We start from the raw sequence: 19543 nt of genomic DNA, 5'->3' as shown, positions 1-19543 counted from the left end.
ATCCATCTCTCCGTTTTTTCCCTCCGTTTTTTTCCGTTTCTTCCAACCACCACCATCCCTCATACCGCGGCAACCATTCATCCCTCTTGCACCCTCTGCATTTCCACCCCCGATGACCGACCGCAAGGGTTTTCTGGGGGATGAAAACACAGACAAGGGGTGCAGACGGTTCCTGTCCTGCAACACACTGACCCCCATTAACCACAACCGCACACCCTCGCCTTACATCATCCAAAACCCTTTCCATAACTTCGATCATAGCCGAGCACGATAAAAATTAAGAGTCGACATACTGATTAAGGTTTGAAAAAAATGACCGAGGTTTATGGAATCTCATGCGCTGATTGAGGTCGTTTCTAACTTATGCTCGCATGCTAGTTTAATATGAAAGATGGGCCAAAAAATTTGCGGGTCGAAAGCGCTCAAATATAAAGTTAAAAAATCCCTCGGGACATCCATGGCCTTCACAAACTCCTATCAACAACCAAACAATAGTTATTAACATGTTTCATTGATTTCCTACCGCTCTGCAAATATTCTAACAGTAATGCAATTTGTGAGAGCATTGGGATCTAGTTTGACGGATAATATTCGGCAGCTCTCCTTATAGCACGAGTGCCATGTTGCGTCCAAAATATAGCAATAGGAAAGCATCCAGGTTTGAAAGATCCAATTCCCATACATGATTCATGAACGCGGATATAGAGTGTGTTTCACCTGCCCTTTGCCATCCCATGCAAAATAATCGTTACTTCGCAACCCCGAGATGATAATTACAAAATGTACCGAAAACAATTCCTGGAAAGAGAGTTTCGGTGTCTCACCGGCACCAGACAGCGCAGTTTAACCCAAAACCTAACACTCGGAGAAAGGGGTCCTCATATGTTCAGTTTCACTGATTCCAAAATTTAAACACGCCATTGAAATTTATCAGTGAACACATTGAGTCATATTAAAAATGGTTCACCGACACTATTTACCATTACTTCAGACAATGTCAGAGTAAACAAAAGCTACAGGGAGGATTTATATCGGTTGAGGATTACATTGGAAATGATGCTCGCGAACATTAGGAAATTCGGAATCAATTTATGAGGACTTGCATTTTGAACATGGTTTCATAGGGTAGAGAGGCATGATGGGTGACAGCGGCGGAGAGTTCAAGGGTGGAAGCTCACGAAATGTGGTATAATAGAGGAATGAAGAAGATCAAATGGATAGATGTGTTTGAGTAATACGGAAAGTCTAAGAAGAGTAGGGGAGAAGAGAAGTCTTTTGAGAACCTTGGGCAGAAGATAATTTAAAGGGCCACATCATGCGACAATATGGTTTGATGAAAATAATCGTTGAAAGGCAGGTGGAAGGGAAGAATAGCAAAGATAGGCCTCGAATGAGAGCATTGGGTAGGTGATGACGGAAGCGAAGCAGAATAATTATGGAAGGGTAAAATGACTAGTTTATTGATAAATTGAGTGGATAGCTGCGTCGGATCTTAGGTTGAGAAAAACACTTGAAAATGCAGGAACATGTAACTAATTTTTGAGATAGCTAAAATTGGTAACTACTTGTGAACAGTAAAAATATTTATTAAGTTCTATTCCCATAATTGGTAAATTGCGTAATCTTGGCGCATTTACAGCCATTTCAATTGAACGTGTAACTTAGATCGATGGTAATTTCGTGGTAGCAATTTCGTACGATGGCTCTGCAATGCAGTCTAAAATAATCGAGAAAGTAAAGGCAAGGAAGCATATGACTCCTTTTTCTTTATCTTTATAAATGTATGAAAGATCCAGAAAATCAGATTCGGTTTGCGCGTTCAACCTTGTTCCGATGGGATTCCCCGTGCTTAGAGAAAATGTCGTCGCCTACACTTCCTTTAACAGCAAACGGGAATTCAAAAGAGCCTCTCTGCTCCGTATTTGAGCCCAAATCTCCCTTACCTCACACTGGCCACTCAGGGCTCCGAGAAACACACTTCAAAGAGAATGAGTGAATTAGCCGATTGGAATAATCTCGCAAACGTAAAAGGAGGGAGGAACCTCAGGTTTACGAACTACTCATACGAATGAAAGATCAGCTGCATTGGGAAATCACGCGGCCAACTCAAATATAACTTTATACAGCTGCAATTAAAAATCAAAAGTTAGCTTTTTAATATTTAATTGACGTTTAACATAATAATTTTCATTACGTGTCTTTAGGATGTTTTCAGAATACGCTATAAAATGGAGCTAAAATTTTAATAAAACTGGATGATAATTTTTTAGAAACAGTCATATCGCACAACCGGTGCTGATACAGAATCTATTGAAACAAGATGTCGGATGAAAGTGGAAAATTTTCCAGTCAGATTCATTGAATGTCCTGTCTCGTCTCGACGAATATCTTCTCCGCCTGAAAGCGAAGTCCAGACTCTTCTTACATCCATCCCTCCTCGCCTCATCCCCCTCATCTGTCCCCACTCCTCCTCCCCCTCCCACCAGCTGTACCGCCGCCAACTCCGCCGGAGGTCGACCGCTCCACTCTCTGGGCTAAAACCGCTCTGCTTCGCTTCCCGGGCCAAACTAGATTATTCACAATAAACTTTCGCCCGGTATTAAATTATTTAATTTCTGGGGGGGGGGTGGGGGTTGGGGTGGATGGGGCTGCCGAGTGTAGTGGTGGATAAGGTCGGGGCATAACCTTGTTAGCGTCCGGAGCACAACTGAGTTATGGTCTTATAATGCTTCGAATGAGAAAAAGAAGGCCGTCGTGGGGTGAGGGTGGAGGGAAGCTGTGGAGGGAGGGGGGAGACTGGTTCAAGGAGGTGCAGAGGGGGTGAGTGAGGGGTGGTGCGGAGGGTTAAAAGTGTACCTCGCGAGAGCAGCTGCGTCGGACGGTCGCCTGTTCCCTCACATCCTCCCTCGGGTGCGGAGCGACTTCTTGCGCTGCGCTCCAAGACGAAGACGATGGATAGAAGGAGTCATCAAGACGCACGGATAAGAAGCAGTTTCAGCATTCCTCGTACTCAATTCCTGAATATTTTTGCGTTTCACCACCTTGGGAGGACTTAGAGACTTCTGGAAACTCTCAAACTCTGAAGAAGACAAGTTCATCATCTACATTACGACTGAAAACCAAGGAGGAAAGAAACTTTAACGGATGGAGTATTCCTCTGCTTGCTTGAGTTCATGCGGCACTGATTTTTCGATTAGATTCAATTCAAGGCGTTCTTATTGCACGGACTTGATTCCAAACGTTGCCAAGTGCTCTTCATACATCTTAGCTGAAGGTCCCGAAAGTCCATCAGCAGTGAGAGGTTCTGCATGGTGAATTTGTGCCTTCAAGAAGCGCTTCATGAAGATCTCTCCCTCCCCGACGAAACTAGCTGCCACTACTGCCATCCATCTTCTTGTTTCTTTAGTGTTCTCAAGGATAAGGAGGAAGATATATATTATTCATTACCAGAAACTGAGGACTTACGTTGCACATTGCCTTGGAAGGAGGATGACCTTTTCGGAAATCTCTTAAAATCACCGGAGACGACTTTATCGTCAATATTACGCCTCCAAGTCAAGGAGGGAGAAACATCCCGGCGAATATCGCTTGCCTTGGCCGCTGACGTTGCCTGCTCAAATCTCTGAAGCAATTTTTTCTTAAAAAGGTACCCTTTGGAGCCTTTGTATCCGTTGTTTCTTCAATTCTGCCCACTATGTCTCCCAATAAACTTCACGGACTTGCCTCCTGTAATTATCATACGACAATCTTCATACATCATCCTATTACGTTTAAGATGTCGACCATCTATCAGCAGTCATTACGCGATTGAACATTGTGAACGTGTGTGCCTTTCAGCAGCGCTCCATGACGATGCTTATCGATACGATTTCTTCTTTCTTTTTCTTCTAGTGTTCTGAAGTATTAGGAAACAATTAGACAATCCTTCCGCTCAAATGCCACAGATTTTTGTATTGCATCGCCTTTAGAGGATATGGCCCGTTTTGAAAATCTCTACAAATCATTATAAAATAAGTTCACTGCCTGCATTACACCAGGGAGGACCGAAATGCAGACGAACTGTGCTTGCTTCAGTCGATCTCTTTGCCAGCTCAAGTCTCCGCATCGACGCTTTGAAATCTCTACCCGTCAGAGCCTTCGAATTCCTGGTGTCTTCAATTCCGCTCATTAGTTTCTTAGTATCTTCTCAATGGACTTGTTTCCTGAAGTTCCTATGTGGATACGCCCTTCACAAAAGTCTTCTGTCTAGTTTACAATGCCGATGTTATGTCTACAGTCAATCTGAGATTGTGCAAGATGTGTGTACGCGTGTCTCCCGGCGGCACTTCATCCCTCCACTGGTCGATTGTTTCATCCTGACTTTGACCGTCTCCACTGCCCTCCTCAAATTCTTTTCGCTCCTCCACAAGGGCATCTCTACATTCCCCTGTCTCAACTATGGAACATCTAAAATAGTCTAGGAAGGTGATAGAATCACTCTAAATAGCCGCAGAAGGATTTATCGTCCAAATTATGCCCAAAAGTTTAGGAAACGGTAAAAATTTAGGCGAATGGTGTCTGTTTTTTTTACTGCTGCCGTTGCCTGTCCAGACCTCGCAAGGATGGCTTGCTTGAAAAGGCACTCTTCGAAGCCTTCCTACCCCTTGCTTCTCCAATTCCCTTCCCTGTTGGCGTTAACTGCACCATCTCTACAACTCCACTCGGTGATTTCCTGAGGATTCCATAGGAATGCGGATACTCATCCGAATCGTATTTTTGGATGAACTTGTCAACTAATAATTTGCAGCCATTTTGAGACATATTATGGTAAATATTAGCCCTCAAGATGCGATCCATGATTGCGCAAAATTGGCCAGTTTCTCGGCTACCCTTCTCACATTATTATCATCTTCTTCTTCTTATGCTGATCTCAACGAGTATGGAGAAAAGTTAGACTCTCGACGAAGGTTAAAGTTGGTTCCCCTCGAATCCGGCAGAGGCGCCGCTACCGTGTTCGCAATTTCCCGGAGAAGCGAAAATCATAATGACCGTCTAGAATGCTACCTCGAGTAGAAGACCTCTTGGGATACAGTGTAAAGGATGAAGGATGCACAAACAAAAAAGAGTGAGACTGCGTGTTGTGAGAGTGAATATTCAGAATGTGGTGGTGAATTCTTTAGAAAAATATGGTGATTCGGTGCATTATAATATTTCGATCACGTCCAATTACTTTGTGCCTCAAAACCCTTGCGGAATTTTAAGTGACTGCAGGATGTGTCGAAATCAGAGTGATTTCACATGTGTGAGTGATAAAATTGCTGCGCATGTGATTTTAGTGTTCTGGAAATAAAATGCTAATTGAATTACGATTGGATTAGTACTTACAGTGACAGCAATGATTTATATGGATTCCATGTTTATCTTTGGTTAGTGTGAAATAATTCGTATGTTGCTAAATTTATTAGGAAAAGGTCAATATTAAAAAACATGTCGTTTCTCCAGGAAATAGTGTTTGTGACATATTATTGAAGTGCTAAATAAAACTACATAATTAAAATTTTTTAAGTGTAAATGAGCTCAAGCATTGGATAACATCCTGATGTTGGAATTAATTTTATCATTGGAAAGAGATGAGAGAGATATTTACATTCGCTATCACCACAGAAAAGGCGTCTCCCAATGACACTTAACGGTAATTAAATTGAGCAGGTATCCTTCTGTGAAGAAGCTTCACCAATGAAATGAAATAAGGAAATATTTATATGAGATATATTCTGAGATTACGGGGTCGCTGAATTTTCGAAATCACCAGGTATTTGAAGAAAATTCGACAGATGGACTGGAAATAAAAGTAACGTCGTGAAATATAATTTTCTCTCATTTATCTATTCTCCTGTAATTTTAAAGTTGAAAAAAATAACTTAAAAGTTACCACCCACTGCCCATGAGTTGGTGATGTCATTAGAATATCGACTCATCAACTCGTTCAAATGGAACCAATCATTGAAGGAAGGTATAACTCACTGGAGTGTAAACAACAACGAATCACTTCGAAGAAATGTTTTTTTATGAAAGAGATGACATCGTTAGCCCTTTTTTCAAATGGCCTAAACATTTTGCAAAATTTAAGCAAGAAATATTAACTACAGTGCTGGAACAAATGAAACTAAGGCAGGTGTATGAGTAACAAATGTAATAAAGGCAGGCCAGTTTTGGAAATGGTCTCCGTAAGAGTGGCAAGCAACCAGAGCTTTATTATGTGGTTATTAAAATTGACAAGGAACTTCGGGATTTTTCTTGGACTCTGCACCAGATTATTAGCTTCATTTCTACCGAAATTGATTATTGATATAGCTGGCTATTTAATTGGGAGGATATGAAGCCTAAGTGCAGAACCAGAGCAGAATCCGAAAATATTATTAGCAGAGAAGCACTTAATTCGTACAATGAGAAGGGATTTTTTAAATAATTTTTATATTGATTCTCATCATTTCAATTATGTAATTCCTAGTGGCTTAGCCAAGTGGGAACCCTCCTCCCCCCCCCCCCCCCCCCCCGAAATATAAAAACACAATCATTTTCCTTCATAAAAGAAAACAAAATATTGAAAAATCATCACAAATAATCATACAAAATATTTCGTTAACAAATCAAGTTTTTCGATTGTGAAAAGTGTTAAAATTAGTTTAAAATCAATTACTTTGTTGCCTGTTTTTCAAACATTTCCCCCCCTGGTTTTGGACCCTTTCCCCGAATGAAATTACCGGCTACGCCACTGGAAATTGCATCAGAATTTTCCATATTTCTTGCGAAATATCATTATAAGGTAAGCTTAAACTCTAAAGAGCTCAACTTGACCATAGTTCAAATTATGACTCTTCACTGGTGATTGTTTTTCGGGAGCTAGAGCTAGTCTTCTTCTTCTTTCGGGAGCTAGAACGCGCCCGAAATTGTCGTCCGCAAAATATGAGTCAACGCGGAAGAAACCCGAAAAGCAATCACCAATTCACTCACCGCGGAAGCCTCCGTAATTACAACTCTTAACTATTTTAAAGTGCTTGTATTTGAAACATGATGCTCTAGTTGTTGCGATTGAAAGAAATCGTCACTGATTCTCTCGTCAGGTCCTATTAAGTAGTGGCTACATTTTCCCTCGCTGCTCGTGGGACAGTGCTAAACCCTTCGAGGGGATGGAAAACGACGAGATATGCCTCGGAGGGTGGGTGGGCAGAGAGAGAGAGAGACAATTGAAGGCGGATTAAGTCGGCCTTGCGCGCGCGGCCATGACAGATTAACGTCTTAGGCGCCCTCGAGTCACTCACCGTGCGGTCTGGTTTTAATCGACATATGTCACATCTCCACTGACCGTTCGATCCCAAAACCACACTCACTGCCAATCCCCTTCCTCCCCCCCCCCCCCCGCACCGCAATCCGTCACACGTCACAGCTGTTGCTCCGAGATGAAAGCAACTCTGGATACTTCCTCAGCAAATCAAAGCGATTCACGAATATAAATTCCGATGGAAGTTTTCCTACTTGCCTATATTTTCCTCTGCGTGCGTGCAATAAACTGATCGAAATAGAAAATTTCATGTCATATAGACCGGTATTTAATCGAAATAAATTGGAAATGTTATTGAATTTTAACTTGCTACCAGCTATGAATCAAATCACAGCCGCATAGATCACATCATAGTTACTATCACTAGTGTTCTAGGAGTTGTAGTGAAGTTCATTACGTGAGAAATGAGATGTTTTATCACCTTGGAATTGGATTTTATGCACATGAGAAGTGTAAAAAAAAAGATCGAAAGAACTCCGTACTTAATTTATTCCTCCAAACCTTACAAATGTCACCCTTTTCTATTTAGTAAGAGCTTTTCAAAACAATAGTGAACTGAGACCGCTACATCGAATCCAATCCTTAGTTCGTGGGCCTTTGGAAGAATCGAGGGCGAATTACAACTAATTGTTCGCAGATTGCATTTAAGTCTTCTCCATGATAAACTAACTAAATACATATCGACACCTCCACTGCAAAAGAGCTCAAAAATCGCCCGTCGAATCAAATCCGCTCATCTAGATAGCCCTTACAGTACTAGATGAGTGGATTTGATTCCGTGGGCGATTGTTGAGCGTTTATGCAGTGGAAGTATCGAATATGAATTCGCTCAGCTGGCGGTCGGCATGGACCGGATTACATAGGGTAGAAACAAAAATCAAATAATTTTGGTTGCGGAATGTTATGGCATTAAACAGTATTTACTTTACTTTAGACAATACTTAATGTCATGTTTCCCTAAAAAATTAACCATTAAAAGAAGTTAATTGAATAATAAAACAAGGTTCCAGGAAACACTTTCGCAAACCATGATGAATGCTTGGCTGTTTGATGGATTTGGGTGCAGCAAGATGGAGAAATAGCTGCGGGAGCAATAGAAATACCACAAAGAAAACTCCCGGAGTTTAAAATTCAGCACTTAGCGGAAAAGGGTAATAATTATCGACACAATTTTATTTAAACTTACAACTTGAAAACAACTTGTTAGTGTTTTAATATAAATAATAATGCTGCGGGAACAAAAAAATTCTGCAGAACATTATAGAGTTAAGTCCTACATAATCTCCGTATTCCACAGTCACCCGGCATACACTTTTGTTCATGGAATTCTCGGTTCGACCTGAATACTATCACTGCGACCATTAAAAACGCGAGTGTAGGACGAGAAAGGGGTATCTACGGAAGAATGGATGCATTGTCGAGGGAACGAAATTAGTGGGGACTTGAGAAATATGCCTTTCGGTTGGGCGAGCCTTTCTGATGAATAGCGGAACGAATCATTGAGACATGTTCATTGGCCCTGATTTCGCTCTTCATTCATCTGACGATGTCAAGTGGAGTAATCACGTCCTCAAATTAATCACATATTTGAGGCCTGTCTGAGCGTGATAGCAATAAATTAGGAGAATAGACAATGGAGTGAATATGAATGTCAAATGCATCATTAGTTCAGGGATTAAACTGCTCTTTAGTAAAAAAAATGGAAAATACTGATACTACAAATTATGTCTCTAACATAAACTGCTAAGAATTTTATGTGGTCTGGGAATAAGACAAATTTTCAAGCAACACCAGTTGTATTCCAACATGTACCGAAGAAAAACCTCAAAATTGTTTATAAAATATCGTCAATCAATCCTTCCAAAACAATTAGAAGGGTTTATCATATCTATTTCCGGCACAGTTATATTTTTAATCGAGATTTATATGGAATATAAAATATTATGTCTGTTTGTAGTGAAATTGACATGAATATTATAGCATTCATCAAAACTTTTCACATACCCGGACAAGTATCACCACAAAAAAACAGTATAAAAATGCTTATTGTCGAGCGAAATTTCTAGACAACACAGGAAAATACTTGTGTCCCTCAGTCAGTGGGAGGAAATAAAACCTTTCTTAAAAATCTTCATGGAAATGGCATAGACTTAGTTTTTCCTTTTACCGCAAGGTAATTTACAATCTATATTTGATGATTGCTTGAGATTGAAGAATTGCATTAAGAAAATAAGCGCAATCGCTCCAAATGGAATGAGTGAAGAACTCACCGAACAAACGAACAAATATGGATCAGTGCACGAATTCAAGGTATTCCGGAGCACCGAATGCAGTTAAACTTCAAACTGGCAAGGCTAAACTTCAACCTTGATGCTGAATCAAAATTAAAAGCAAAACTATGTAAACTTCCACGGGATGCAGGGCTGACATAATGTGGCTGACGCTTGAAAAGATTTATTTTACTAATTAGTGCAACATGAATTAAAGATCGCACAAATTTGAGCCAATTAGTTTCTTATTTTTTCAGCGCTCATCTCAACAACTTCCGTAGAAGTCTTTCCTGGGTATACACAATTACTTATACCACTTTTTTATTTATAGAAGAGCGCGACCCGGGTTTCAATGAATAATCATCATCATCAGGCGCTAATTATGATTTGTTTATCTTATTGTTACCTAGTTACTTGATGAATTTTAAAACGGACGCCATAATAGGGGAAAAAGAAAGAATAGGGGAAGGGACACCAGAATAGAGGAATTTTTTCCCCTTTTCTGGCGTCCGTTTTAAAATTCATCAAGTAACTAGGTAACAATAAGATAAACAAACCATAATTAGCGCCTGATGATGATTATTCATTGAAACCCGGGTCGCACTCTTATATAAATAAAAAAGTGGTATATGTAATTGTGTATATCTAGGAAAAACTTATAATGGAATACCACAAGGTTAACCAAGAGTTAGTGAACTTCCGCAGAAACCTGAGTTTGCATATTAGAATGGGGAAGGCTTACAAGGTATTTCATTGGGAAGATATGTGTGTAATGAGATGATTTCCATTTAAACTGCTGAGAATCTGGCAAGTATATTAAAAGTTCTGACAGCCAGTGCGTGGAACACCGTGATGCATTACGAGTGTGTGGTATGACCACCATGAGTGTGCCTTGGTGCTGTGACGCACAGTCTCGTCAAAATTCCATTAGATTCTACAAACGGGGGAAGTGGATTTGATACAGTTAGAGACGATTTGCTGAGTAAACCAAGCCCGTGAATGAGTTCGCACATTTCAGTCAGGCACATTTTTAGCGACCTAATTTCCCAAACAAACTCTCTCGGCGAACATTTTTGATTGCACTGAAGGGCCAGCAACTTTCAATCTATCGGCAATTGAGGAATATTCCCTCTCAGCGGATGCATATTGTCTTGTTTACTGAAGACGGTGATAGTCATGGTGCTAAGTGAGACGTAATTGAAATGAAGTTAACTGCTCAATGTTGGTATTCTGATTGTAAAGTTGTCGATTCCCGAACAGGAGGGCGCCAAAGATTTCCAGGCTGAAGGGCGCAACGGGATATGTCCCGGTGTCCCAGCACGGGCCTGCTTACGAACAGAACAGGTCACAAATACATGGTCTTAGGTCGATTTGGGTGCAAATTGGAATTTATATTCACAGGTATTAAAATATCTTAAATCCATAATAAATAAATGTGATTCGATCAATTAAGTACTTTTTACGAACGATACATTGAGTGTTTGAAGAATATAACTCCAAACAGGCTACAAAAAATAGCAAAATCTAGAACTTACATAACAAAAAGTCGATATGGTATGAATTGATGGTAATGAACATTAAATGAACTCACTTTCACAGAAAATAGTAAACCAACTGACGTCTAAAAAGAAAATTTTGGGGATTTTTCAAAAGTTATTCTTACAAATAACAACAGTTCTGACAATATTGCTGTTACACTTGAATTGCTATAGAAGGAATTCAATAAATTCATAATAGACTAACAGTCTTAAATTGCATTCCAAGTGAAGGTTTAATCTTTTACGCTGGATTAGCCCCGAAAAAACGCCCCAAGCAAATTTCTGTATGCTTTACGGCTTCTGACGAGATTTAGAAGTTTTTCATAAGTGCGTTAGAAAACAAAGTAACTTATCGCTCAAGTTCAGCCAACGGAGGATAAACGTCTCGTCTTTTGGGCAGGCCGCAACGGTAAGTGGAACTCCGGAATACAGTGCATCGCTTTCGCGGCAACGAATGCCAAAATCTCGACTTGATCCCTCACAACAATATTTCAAGCAGCCTCAAAAACTTCCTCGACAGGAAAATTCATCGAGGGATACGTTCCGTATTGAAAATCAAAGGGCTCTCTTTGCATTTCAACATTTTCCGACCAGGGCATGAGAATGGTTACGATATTTAGCTGGCTTGTGCAGAGTGTGGTACTCACCCTGGAGGTTCATGGTGGCAGGGAACATGGCTGCCGCCGCGGCTGCCGCTGCCCTGTGGTGATGGTGGTGGTGATGGTGGTGGGGGTGGTGCATGTGGTCCTGGGGTCGGCCTCCCATCACGGCGCACTGCCCCCCGGGGGCCTGCATCGCCGCCGCCGCCGCTGCCGCCGCCGCCGCGTGGCCACCGCCCCCGGCGCCCCCGTGGTGCCCCATGGCGCCCATCGCGTGGTGGTGATGATGGTGCCCGTAGGAGCGCATGGCGGCGGCCGTGGAGTAGGCCGAGCGGTAAGCGGCCCCCATCTGCCCCCCCGTGGCGCACTGCGACGACACCACCAGGTCCCCGTGGTAGCCGGGGCCCGCCCCCGCGCCCGCTCCGCCCCCGACCACGGAGCCCCCGCCGCCGCCGGAGCCGCCCCCGGCCGAGGAGGCGGCCGCCGAGCCCGCGGCGGCGGCGGCCGCGGCGGCAGCGGCTGCGGCCGCCGCCATGTTGGCGCCCGCGGGATCGCCCATGCAGCCGGAGGCGTCGAAGGCGCCGGCCTGGTTGAGGTATGAGTAGTCCATGGCGGCCGCTGCCTCGATAGCAGACGCCACGGCGGAGTAGTCCACGTGCAGATCAATGGTTCCGGCGGTGCTGCGACCGGTGGCGGGAGAGAGAACTATTATGCAACGCCCTTAACAATAACAACAACGATTAAACTATCCAACACCCTTAAAACGCTGAAACCACTGGGTGCCGATTGTATTCAAGGATTAACTAATAATATAGTTATTGCTGGCCAGGGATTCACTCCCAATAGTTACTTATTGTGTACTATTGTTTATATTTCCTGGCAACTTTTAAGCACACCAAATCTATCGAACATCTGGAATTGGAAAGTGACCGTTATGCTATTTTTTTGAGCCTGGAAAAGGCCTTAGGGTCCACCGATATGCGTAATTTACATTTTCCCACCACTTTTCTTAAGGATATCACTCAATCTATGGAAATCTACAACACCTACGAACTCTTAAATACTTGATATTTGAGTTTCTCGATGGATCTCCTCAGGATCGATTGCACAAACTTTTACTGACCACGATTTTTATTTCCAAATTTAGTCATTTATTAAGGTTGCTTATTGGTTGAGCACAAACTGTTTCATTGAATGACCTCTGTCCTAACAACCTTTCAAGCGCTAAATAGCCTTGAATGTTCTTAAATATTTATTTTGTGTTTCCTTAGTGATTACACAATAATTTTACTCTCTCTTAAATTTAGACCAATTCCAGGCAGCTAATTTATCGATCAGTCCAACGTTAAACAACGTCAATCGTTCATGTTTTGGTAGCCTTTTAAAATTTGCAGTCATAAGGCATTTAAATCTAATTGCTAAATCAGTAATTGATTTTTCCTTACGCTTGCAATGTTATAGATATGTACTGCACCGATCAATCAGATTAAATTCAATTCCAATCTTACTCTCATAACGCGGTGATAAAATCACATCAAAATAAACACTCGATTCGTGAGAAAAAGAACAGCGTTAGGAATTAATTTTAGAGTTCTCATTGAGCCGCGCCTAATATTCAACAGCGCACTACAATTGTTCGTCCTGTTCATTGATAGTTTTTCACAAGTTCACTCACGATGGCTTGCACAAGACAGTTCTTTATATTTCTCGAATCATTTCTTCACTTTTATTCCTCAATAATGATGATGGCGACAACTAAAACATCGCTGGACCTTTTGATATTGGAAGTCGAGAAGAACAACACACGGATCTCATATCTGTTTTCCAAAGGCAAGCAAAATTCTAAAAAAAACAGGGTTTCCTTCGTGGGTGACCCTGGCAGGTGGTGTAGGGGAGGGAGGTGGTGAAGTGGGGTGGAGAAAAATTAAACGGAGAAGAAAGGAGGGAGATGAGAGAGATGATCGTCTTGGCGTTCGGCTGCAAAGGGGAGATGGATCCTAGAGCCGTGGGTTGAAAACGAGGTTATCGCTGAAGAGGCCCGTAATTGGCAATCTGCTCGTGTTTCCGTGGCCGGAGTATGTGAAGAGGAGGGTGTGGGGATAGGGGGGGGGAGAACACCGGAGGGTGGAAAAGGGTGCGAGGATATTGAGTGGGCGAAATGATTATGGGATTAACACACACTCGAGGGAAACGGCTGGGAGGATAGGTGTAACGGGAAAAGGCGGAAGGGGAGAATAAAACCAGCCCATCCACTGAAGGAACGAGGTGTTACGGAAGGCAGCGATCCAGCATGCCCTTGGAAATGGACTTCAAATGCTGGAGGAATAGGTGTACGGAAAAAGGCGGGAGGGGATGAAATCACACGATGAACGAACGATGCGTTAAGGAGGGCAGGAATCCGACACGTCCTTCAAAAATGAACATTAGTCTGCGCTATTTTTTTAGGATAGATTATTTAGGTTGATCGGGAACACTCGATATGATCGGTGCACCAACACAACAACTCGTTTAGCGTTTACAAGGAGCAGTCGGCACAACACGAGGATGATTCACAATCGCCGTGTCCGTCATTTCCACCCCTTCAGCCATCGCCCGTGCTATCCTTCAGCACTCCTTCCCCTTCTTCAGCAGCGGCGGCGGGGAAAGAGAGCGTGCAGCGAAGGAATCTCTTCAATAAACCCCCCGAGCGAGCGGGCGGGCAGAGTTATGTAATGAGATCAGGGCGAAGATAAGGAATCTATAAATGAGTTGGGAGTGGTGAGTGGGAGCTGTGTCGAGAACGGAATGAGATTTCGGGCCGAGGGTCAAATCGATGTGGGGGGTGGGGGGAGGGGGAGGAGGGGAGGGAGATGAGCGGTGTGGTGGGGGTGGGAGGGGGATGGAGGGTGGTGGGAAGAGAGGGGAGGTTGAGGGAAGCAGTAGAGGAAGGTGCCTTCGGGCGAGAAGGAGGGAGGTGGTCGCGGAGAGATGAACAGAAGGAGCAAGCACACATCGCACCCTATACTCCATTCGTTGAGGATAGCGGACGGAGCAGCCACGGCAGGTTTTATTTAAAAAACAGCAAACATAATGGAAAAATGTTGGAATGTAGGTTTCCGCGGCGATGGTCTGATCTATGCATTTCTTCAGGGTTTTCTTCCGCGTCAACTTGGTTATAGACAACAGTTTCGCTGGCTGGCAGGTTAGCCAGCAAAACTGTTGTCTATAAACAAGCTGACGCGGAAGAAAACCCTGAAGAAATGCGGAGATCATTATGGAAAAAGATATAATAAACTTTGATAGGTTCACTTATAAATTAAAATTTAATAATCCGCAATTTTGCGTATTTTCAAGTATGTTAGTTAACCCAATAAAGTTTTTTCTTTAATTTTCCATGGTGGAAAATGTTCACGCAGTTTAGCCTGAAATCGTCAGTTACAGCAAGAATTATGTTCAAATAGAGAGGAAAAATTAGCTTCACAGCTCTAGAACGTTCACAAAAAATTATTAACGAATGCTGGTGGCCATGACTTTTCTGGGAACTAATTAAAGACTACGAATGTATCAATCTCGGATTTTCAACCGAGTTACGATGGGCTACGAAATTTCTCGACGAAAGGACGACATCCACCCAGCAGTGACCCCATCCAAATGGAAAAACCAAAAAGAAATCATCCGAATCACTCACTGGGAAAACCGCAGCCTCTCCTTTATTAACATAGACCTACCACACGCTGCACCAATACTACGAGTATATTAAAATTGAGTTCAGTTGTCTCTTCACAACCTTTATACCTTCTCTGGAGCTTATTTTTTTGGACGGCCATGATATTCTTCACTGTCACATGGTCTGCGGCTTGAGTAATGAAATTCCTACGGAAATAATCACTAAAGAAATATCAAGCTACTTCAAAAGTGGTGAGTCGTGATTCAAAAAGAGACTAAGGATAATTGTTCTGGCGATTTACATGGGTTTGGCAGCAATTTTTTCATGATCGCTGATATTGATCTTAGAGGACCGTAATCTCAATCTTAGTAGAAATTGTATATGAATTGGTATATCTTTTTCCGTGGACGCTGACGTTAATCTGAGATGACCCTAATCTCAAGCCTAATGGGAATTATTACTGAGGATTCCGTGGTGATTAAATTGGTGATTGTTTTTCGGGTTAATTCCGCGTCGGCTCATTTTTCGGCGGACGACAGTTTCGGGCGCGTACCAGCTCCCGTCTTCGGGTCCAAAAATGACCTGATTCGTAAGGCCATAATCGTGGAATTCGTCGTATAATCGACGCGGCAGTAACCCGAAAAACAATCACCAACTTAATGGAAATCGTTAATAAATTTCTCATATTTTCTAAAAACCGGCCTTAACGTACCCAAAGCAACACTGTGCCCAATTGTAAAATGTTTACAGCCGTAAGTGGCCATGGTAAGAATAACGTCATAAAATTAGGCTTCCATGGTCACACAAAAGTTGGAAAGAGCTGAAAAGATACCTAATATTCCACTAATAAATGTGAAGAAAATAGATTATCACCATGTGATTTGGTACGCCGATGAGCGCATAAGGAAAACCCATTCAAAACAATTTTACAATTGAAACAATTCCTCCTCAAAGTTTCGCAACATCAACAATGAAATTTTATGAAGTGGAGCCGGTAAGTATTAATTTTATGTTGAAAACGAGGTAATGAAAAGAGCCGAATCTGAAGGAAGATCCAAACGTAGCGCAAAGTTGAGCGCTGAGAACAGAAGAAGGTTTTGTTGAGGTGAGCAAAGGGAGGAAATTCCAAAAGGCGATCCGGAGGGGACAAGAGGGTTTGCTGGATGGAGCGAGTACTGACGCTTGAAGGTTGAGTTGAGCGGAAGGGGACCAAAGTTCATGGATGGAATCAATGGAATAGAATCGAAGAAGTAATTTTCACCGGAGGAGCGAAAACCTTAGTCCAATTTTCTACCCAAATATAAGTTCATAATTAGAATAAATCAACATTCAGAAGGTTTATTCGGCGCAGATCTCCACCTCGATCTCATATAAATGGTTACCATTCCATATTTTCGTATTTATTCTCTTTCATATCCTTACTTAAACTGTCTTACCTAACTCATTCGGGGCCGTTCTTTGCCAATATTCCCTCCCACCTGTCCATTGTCTTCATCAGACCATCATGCCTCTTTTCGAGGTATTTACATGATTTTATTTGACCTGAATAAGGCATACTTTGTTGCTTCGTGTATTTTTCTTTGGGATTCCAGCAGGTTGAATTTATTCATAAGTGTTTCCAACCTTCAATCCAAACCAACCTTCAATCACTGAACTAGTGAATCAGTTCTTCCATGAAATGTGGACATTTTTACTTCTCGAAAACAACATAAGACAATATAGATAAGTATAAGATCCATTGTAAAAAATCTCAACCGATATCTTAGCAACAAAGGTCCGTGTTTCAATTCCCATTCCATTCGAATGCAGGGAAATTCATGCGAATTTTATCAACCTTCATGAGATAGATTGGAGAGAGACATACTTCCTAAGGATTTTTTGCATCCATTCGAATTTCATTTTTTCCTACGAAATACTTGAATACAGGACAGATTATTTCCAGAATCATTTCATTTGCCTCAGAAAGTGTATTAGATCCAATCGGTTTCCCAATTAAATGTTTATGGAGATCTGTTTCTGTTCATTTTATTTATTTTCATGCTCACAAAACTTCTGTAAACTTAAGATTAAAAGCAGCGCATATTATAAATATTAATTAATTTATAACGAACTGATAACTATAGAAATTACACAATAATTAACAGAATGGACAGTTTTTATGCAGATATATCTCGTCCATTTATTACCCAACCATATCAATTTTTGCTACACTTTATATGAAAATTCAAAGGTTAATATTGTGTTACCGGGATTAAATCAACCAAATTTACCGGTGATCCGGTATCATTTAATTTTTAGGATGTTATCAAACATATTTTCAACATGCACTTACAATTACATGCCATATTTTGCAGCAATTATTTTGCACAATAAAGTTTGAACAATGCAATTACAAATGACTTCCAAATAAATAGAAGCCACATTTTTAATGTCAACAGTGAACATATATTTTACATTTTTTTTAATGAATTGCGGAAAATCAGAAGATGTTACTAATCCATAAGTGTAGCGATCCCACGTAGTGACGCCCAGATAAGTTTAATAGAAGCATTTTACTATCCATGAGTATCAAGAGTTAATGAGCTCCAATATATGGAATTCCCTGACAAAAATTTTTTTCACTCTGTTCACCTGAGAGCAATTTTTTTTAAATATGTGGCCGAAGCAAGGAAATCAGTAGATGATACCAGAGTTGGCAATATTCTACGAAGTAAATTTATTACATTGGTGCACTCAATAATAGCTCTAGGTGTTTTACAAATATTATCGCTTCACAATATGATGAATAAATAAGACAGTAACTTAAAAACACCTTACGCGAAGGCATAGGTTAAGCAATAGTATAATAAGTTTGATTTAGTGTTTCGGACTGCACGAGAACGGTATAATACACATAATGACGCTTACGGAAAGATTTGTGAAAGAAAGTGAGAAGTTCAATTTTAGGTAGCATTTAATAACTAACTTACTAACCTCTGACAAGTGGCCGGAATTCAGGAACCACACCTGGTTCCGATCAGGATTCCTCAGGTCAGATGCCTTCCTATTTCCTCTTCCGTTTTGAACAATTTCTTGGATTCCTTGAGGTGACCTCGCAGTATTTATCTACCTCGACCCTCTCCTCTTTTCCTCACGACGATGATCTCAATATGAGCACCTCCCAAAGTCCGTCTTCAGATCTGCCTCCCCTCCGATTTCATCAGCAAGCGAAAGCAAACACACTCATCTTCCGACACGACAAACAGTCAGTCCAGTCAAAAACTCACGTGCACGAGATCACAGGAGCGAGGACGAGCCGCGGGATTCGTGCACACCGATCAAAGTCACGGAGCACGGGAACATTCTCACGGCCCTCTCCTTCCTCGAGTCACTTCTTTTGCGACGATCAGCAAATCACACCGACGAAAAAGAGTCCGACGATGAGGTATAAAGTCCTTCGGCACTCATGTAACGGCGTGGATAGTAAACAAACAAACGAAGGCGAAACCCCGTCCTTGGAACGGAGATACGCTCCCTCGCTCGCTGCTTATGAATATTTTTCCACTCACGTGTTCCGATGAGAAGAAGAGATGATATTATAGGGTGGTTATTTTTTTCCTCGATCCAAACCCGAAATGACGAAAGGGAAGATTGATAATTTCGTATGTTTTCTTTTTTTCCTTCGAAGTGGAGAGGAAGGGATAGGATAGGAGGAAGGAAGGGGATGATGATAAGTGCTTGGGGGTGTGGGTAGAGGGTGGCTTTGAGAATTGGGAAAGGGATGAAGTTTAGCTCCCTTATCTCGCCGCCGCTATGATCGTAATCAGATCACAGTTTGGGGGAGGGGAGAGTGTTCCGGCCTTGAGGAACACCTTCTTCTCCTCCCGATGCTGTTCCTTGCAAGGAGCCTTCCCCCTTCTCCCTCTCTGCGTGACGTATCGCCCTCACCCCCACACCTCTCAACGAGAGAATTCTCCTCAAAACACGCCTCTTTCGCTCACCGCTCTTCTTCTCCGCAGAGGAAGCTTCTCCACCCGAGGGACACGGGGCCGAAATACCCTGGAAGGGATCGCGGATAACGCCGTGCGATGTAAACGAGGAGGGACGGAGGGGATGAATGAAGTTAGCGCGAGCGATATTGAATTATCGCGATTACGGATATTATCCGAGGGTGACCAAGAGGAGGGAGG

General features: G+C 42.0%; 1 protein-coding gene across 1 annotated transcript in view; it reads right to left on the bottom strand.

Moving 5' to 3' along the window:
* Window positions 1-12383, bottom strand: part of LOC124162571 (GS homeobox 2-like) — a 177738-nt gene extending 165355 nt beyond the window's left edge. Inside the window, exon 1 of the mRNA XM_046539150.1 lies at window positions 11777-12383. Within this exon, the coding sequence (XP_046395106.1) occupies window positions 11777-12338 (562 nt within the window). The 5' untranslated portion in view covers window positions 12339-12383. The remainder of the gene's footprint in view (window positions 1-11776) is intronic.
* Between the last annotated feature and the right edge of the window lie 7160 nt (window positions 12384-19543).

Source organism: Ischnura elegans, chromosome 7 (assembly GCF_921293095.1).
Source record: "Ischnura elegans chromosome 7, ioIscEleg1.1, whole genome shotgun sequence".
NCBI lineage: Eukaryota > Metazoa > Arthropoda > Insecta > Odonata > Coenagrionidae > Ischnura > Ischnura elegans.
The sequence above is the reverse complement of the archived record's forward strand: the minus strand, read 5'-3'. Positions and strand labels throughout refer to the sequence as shown.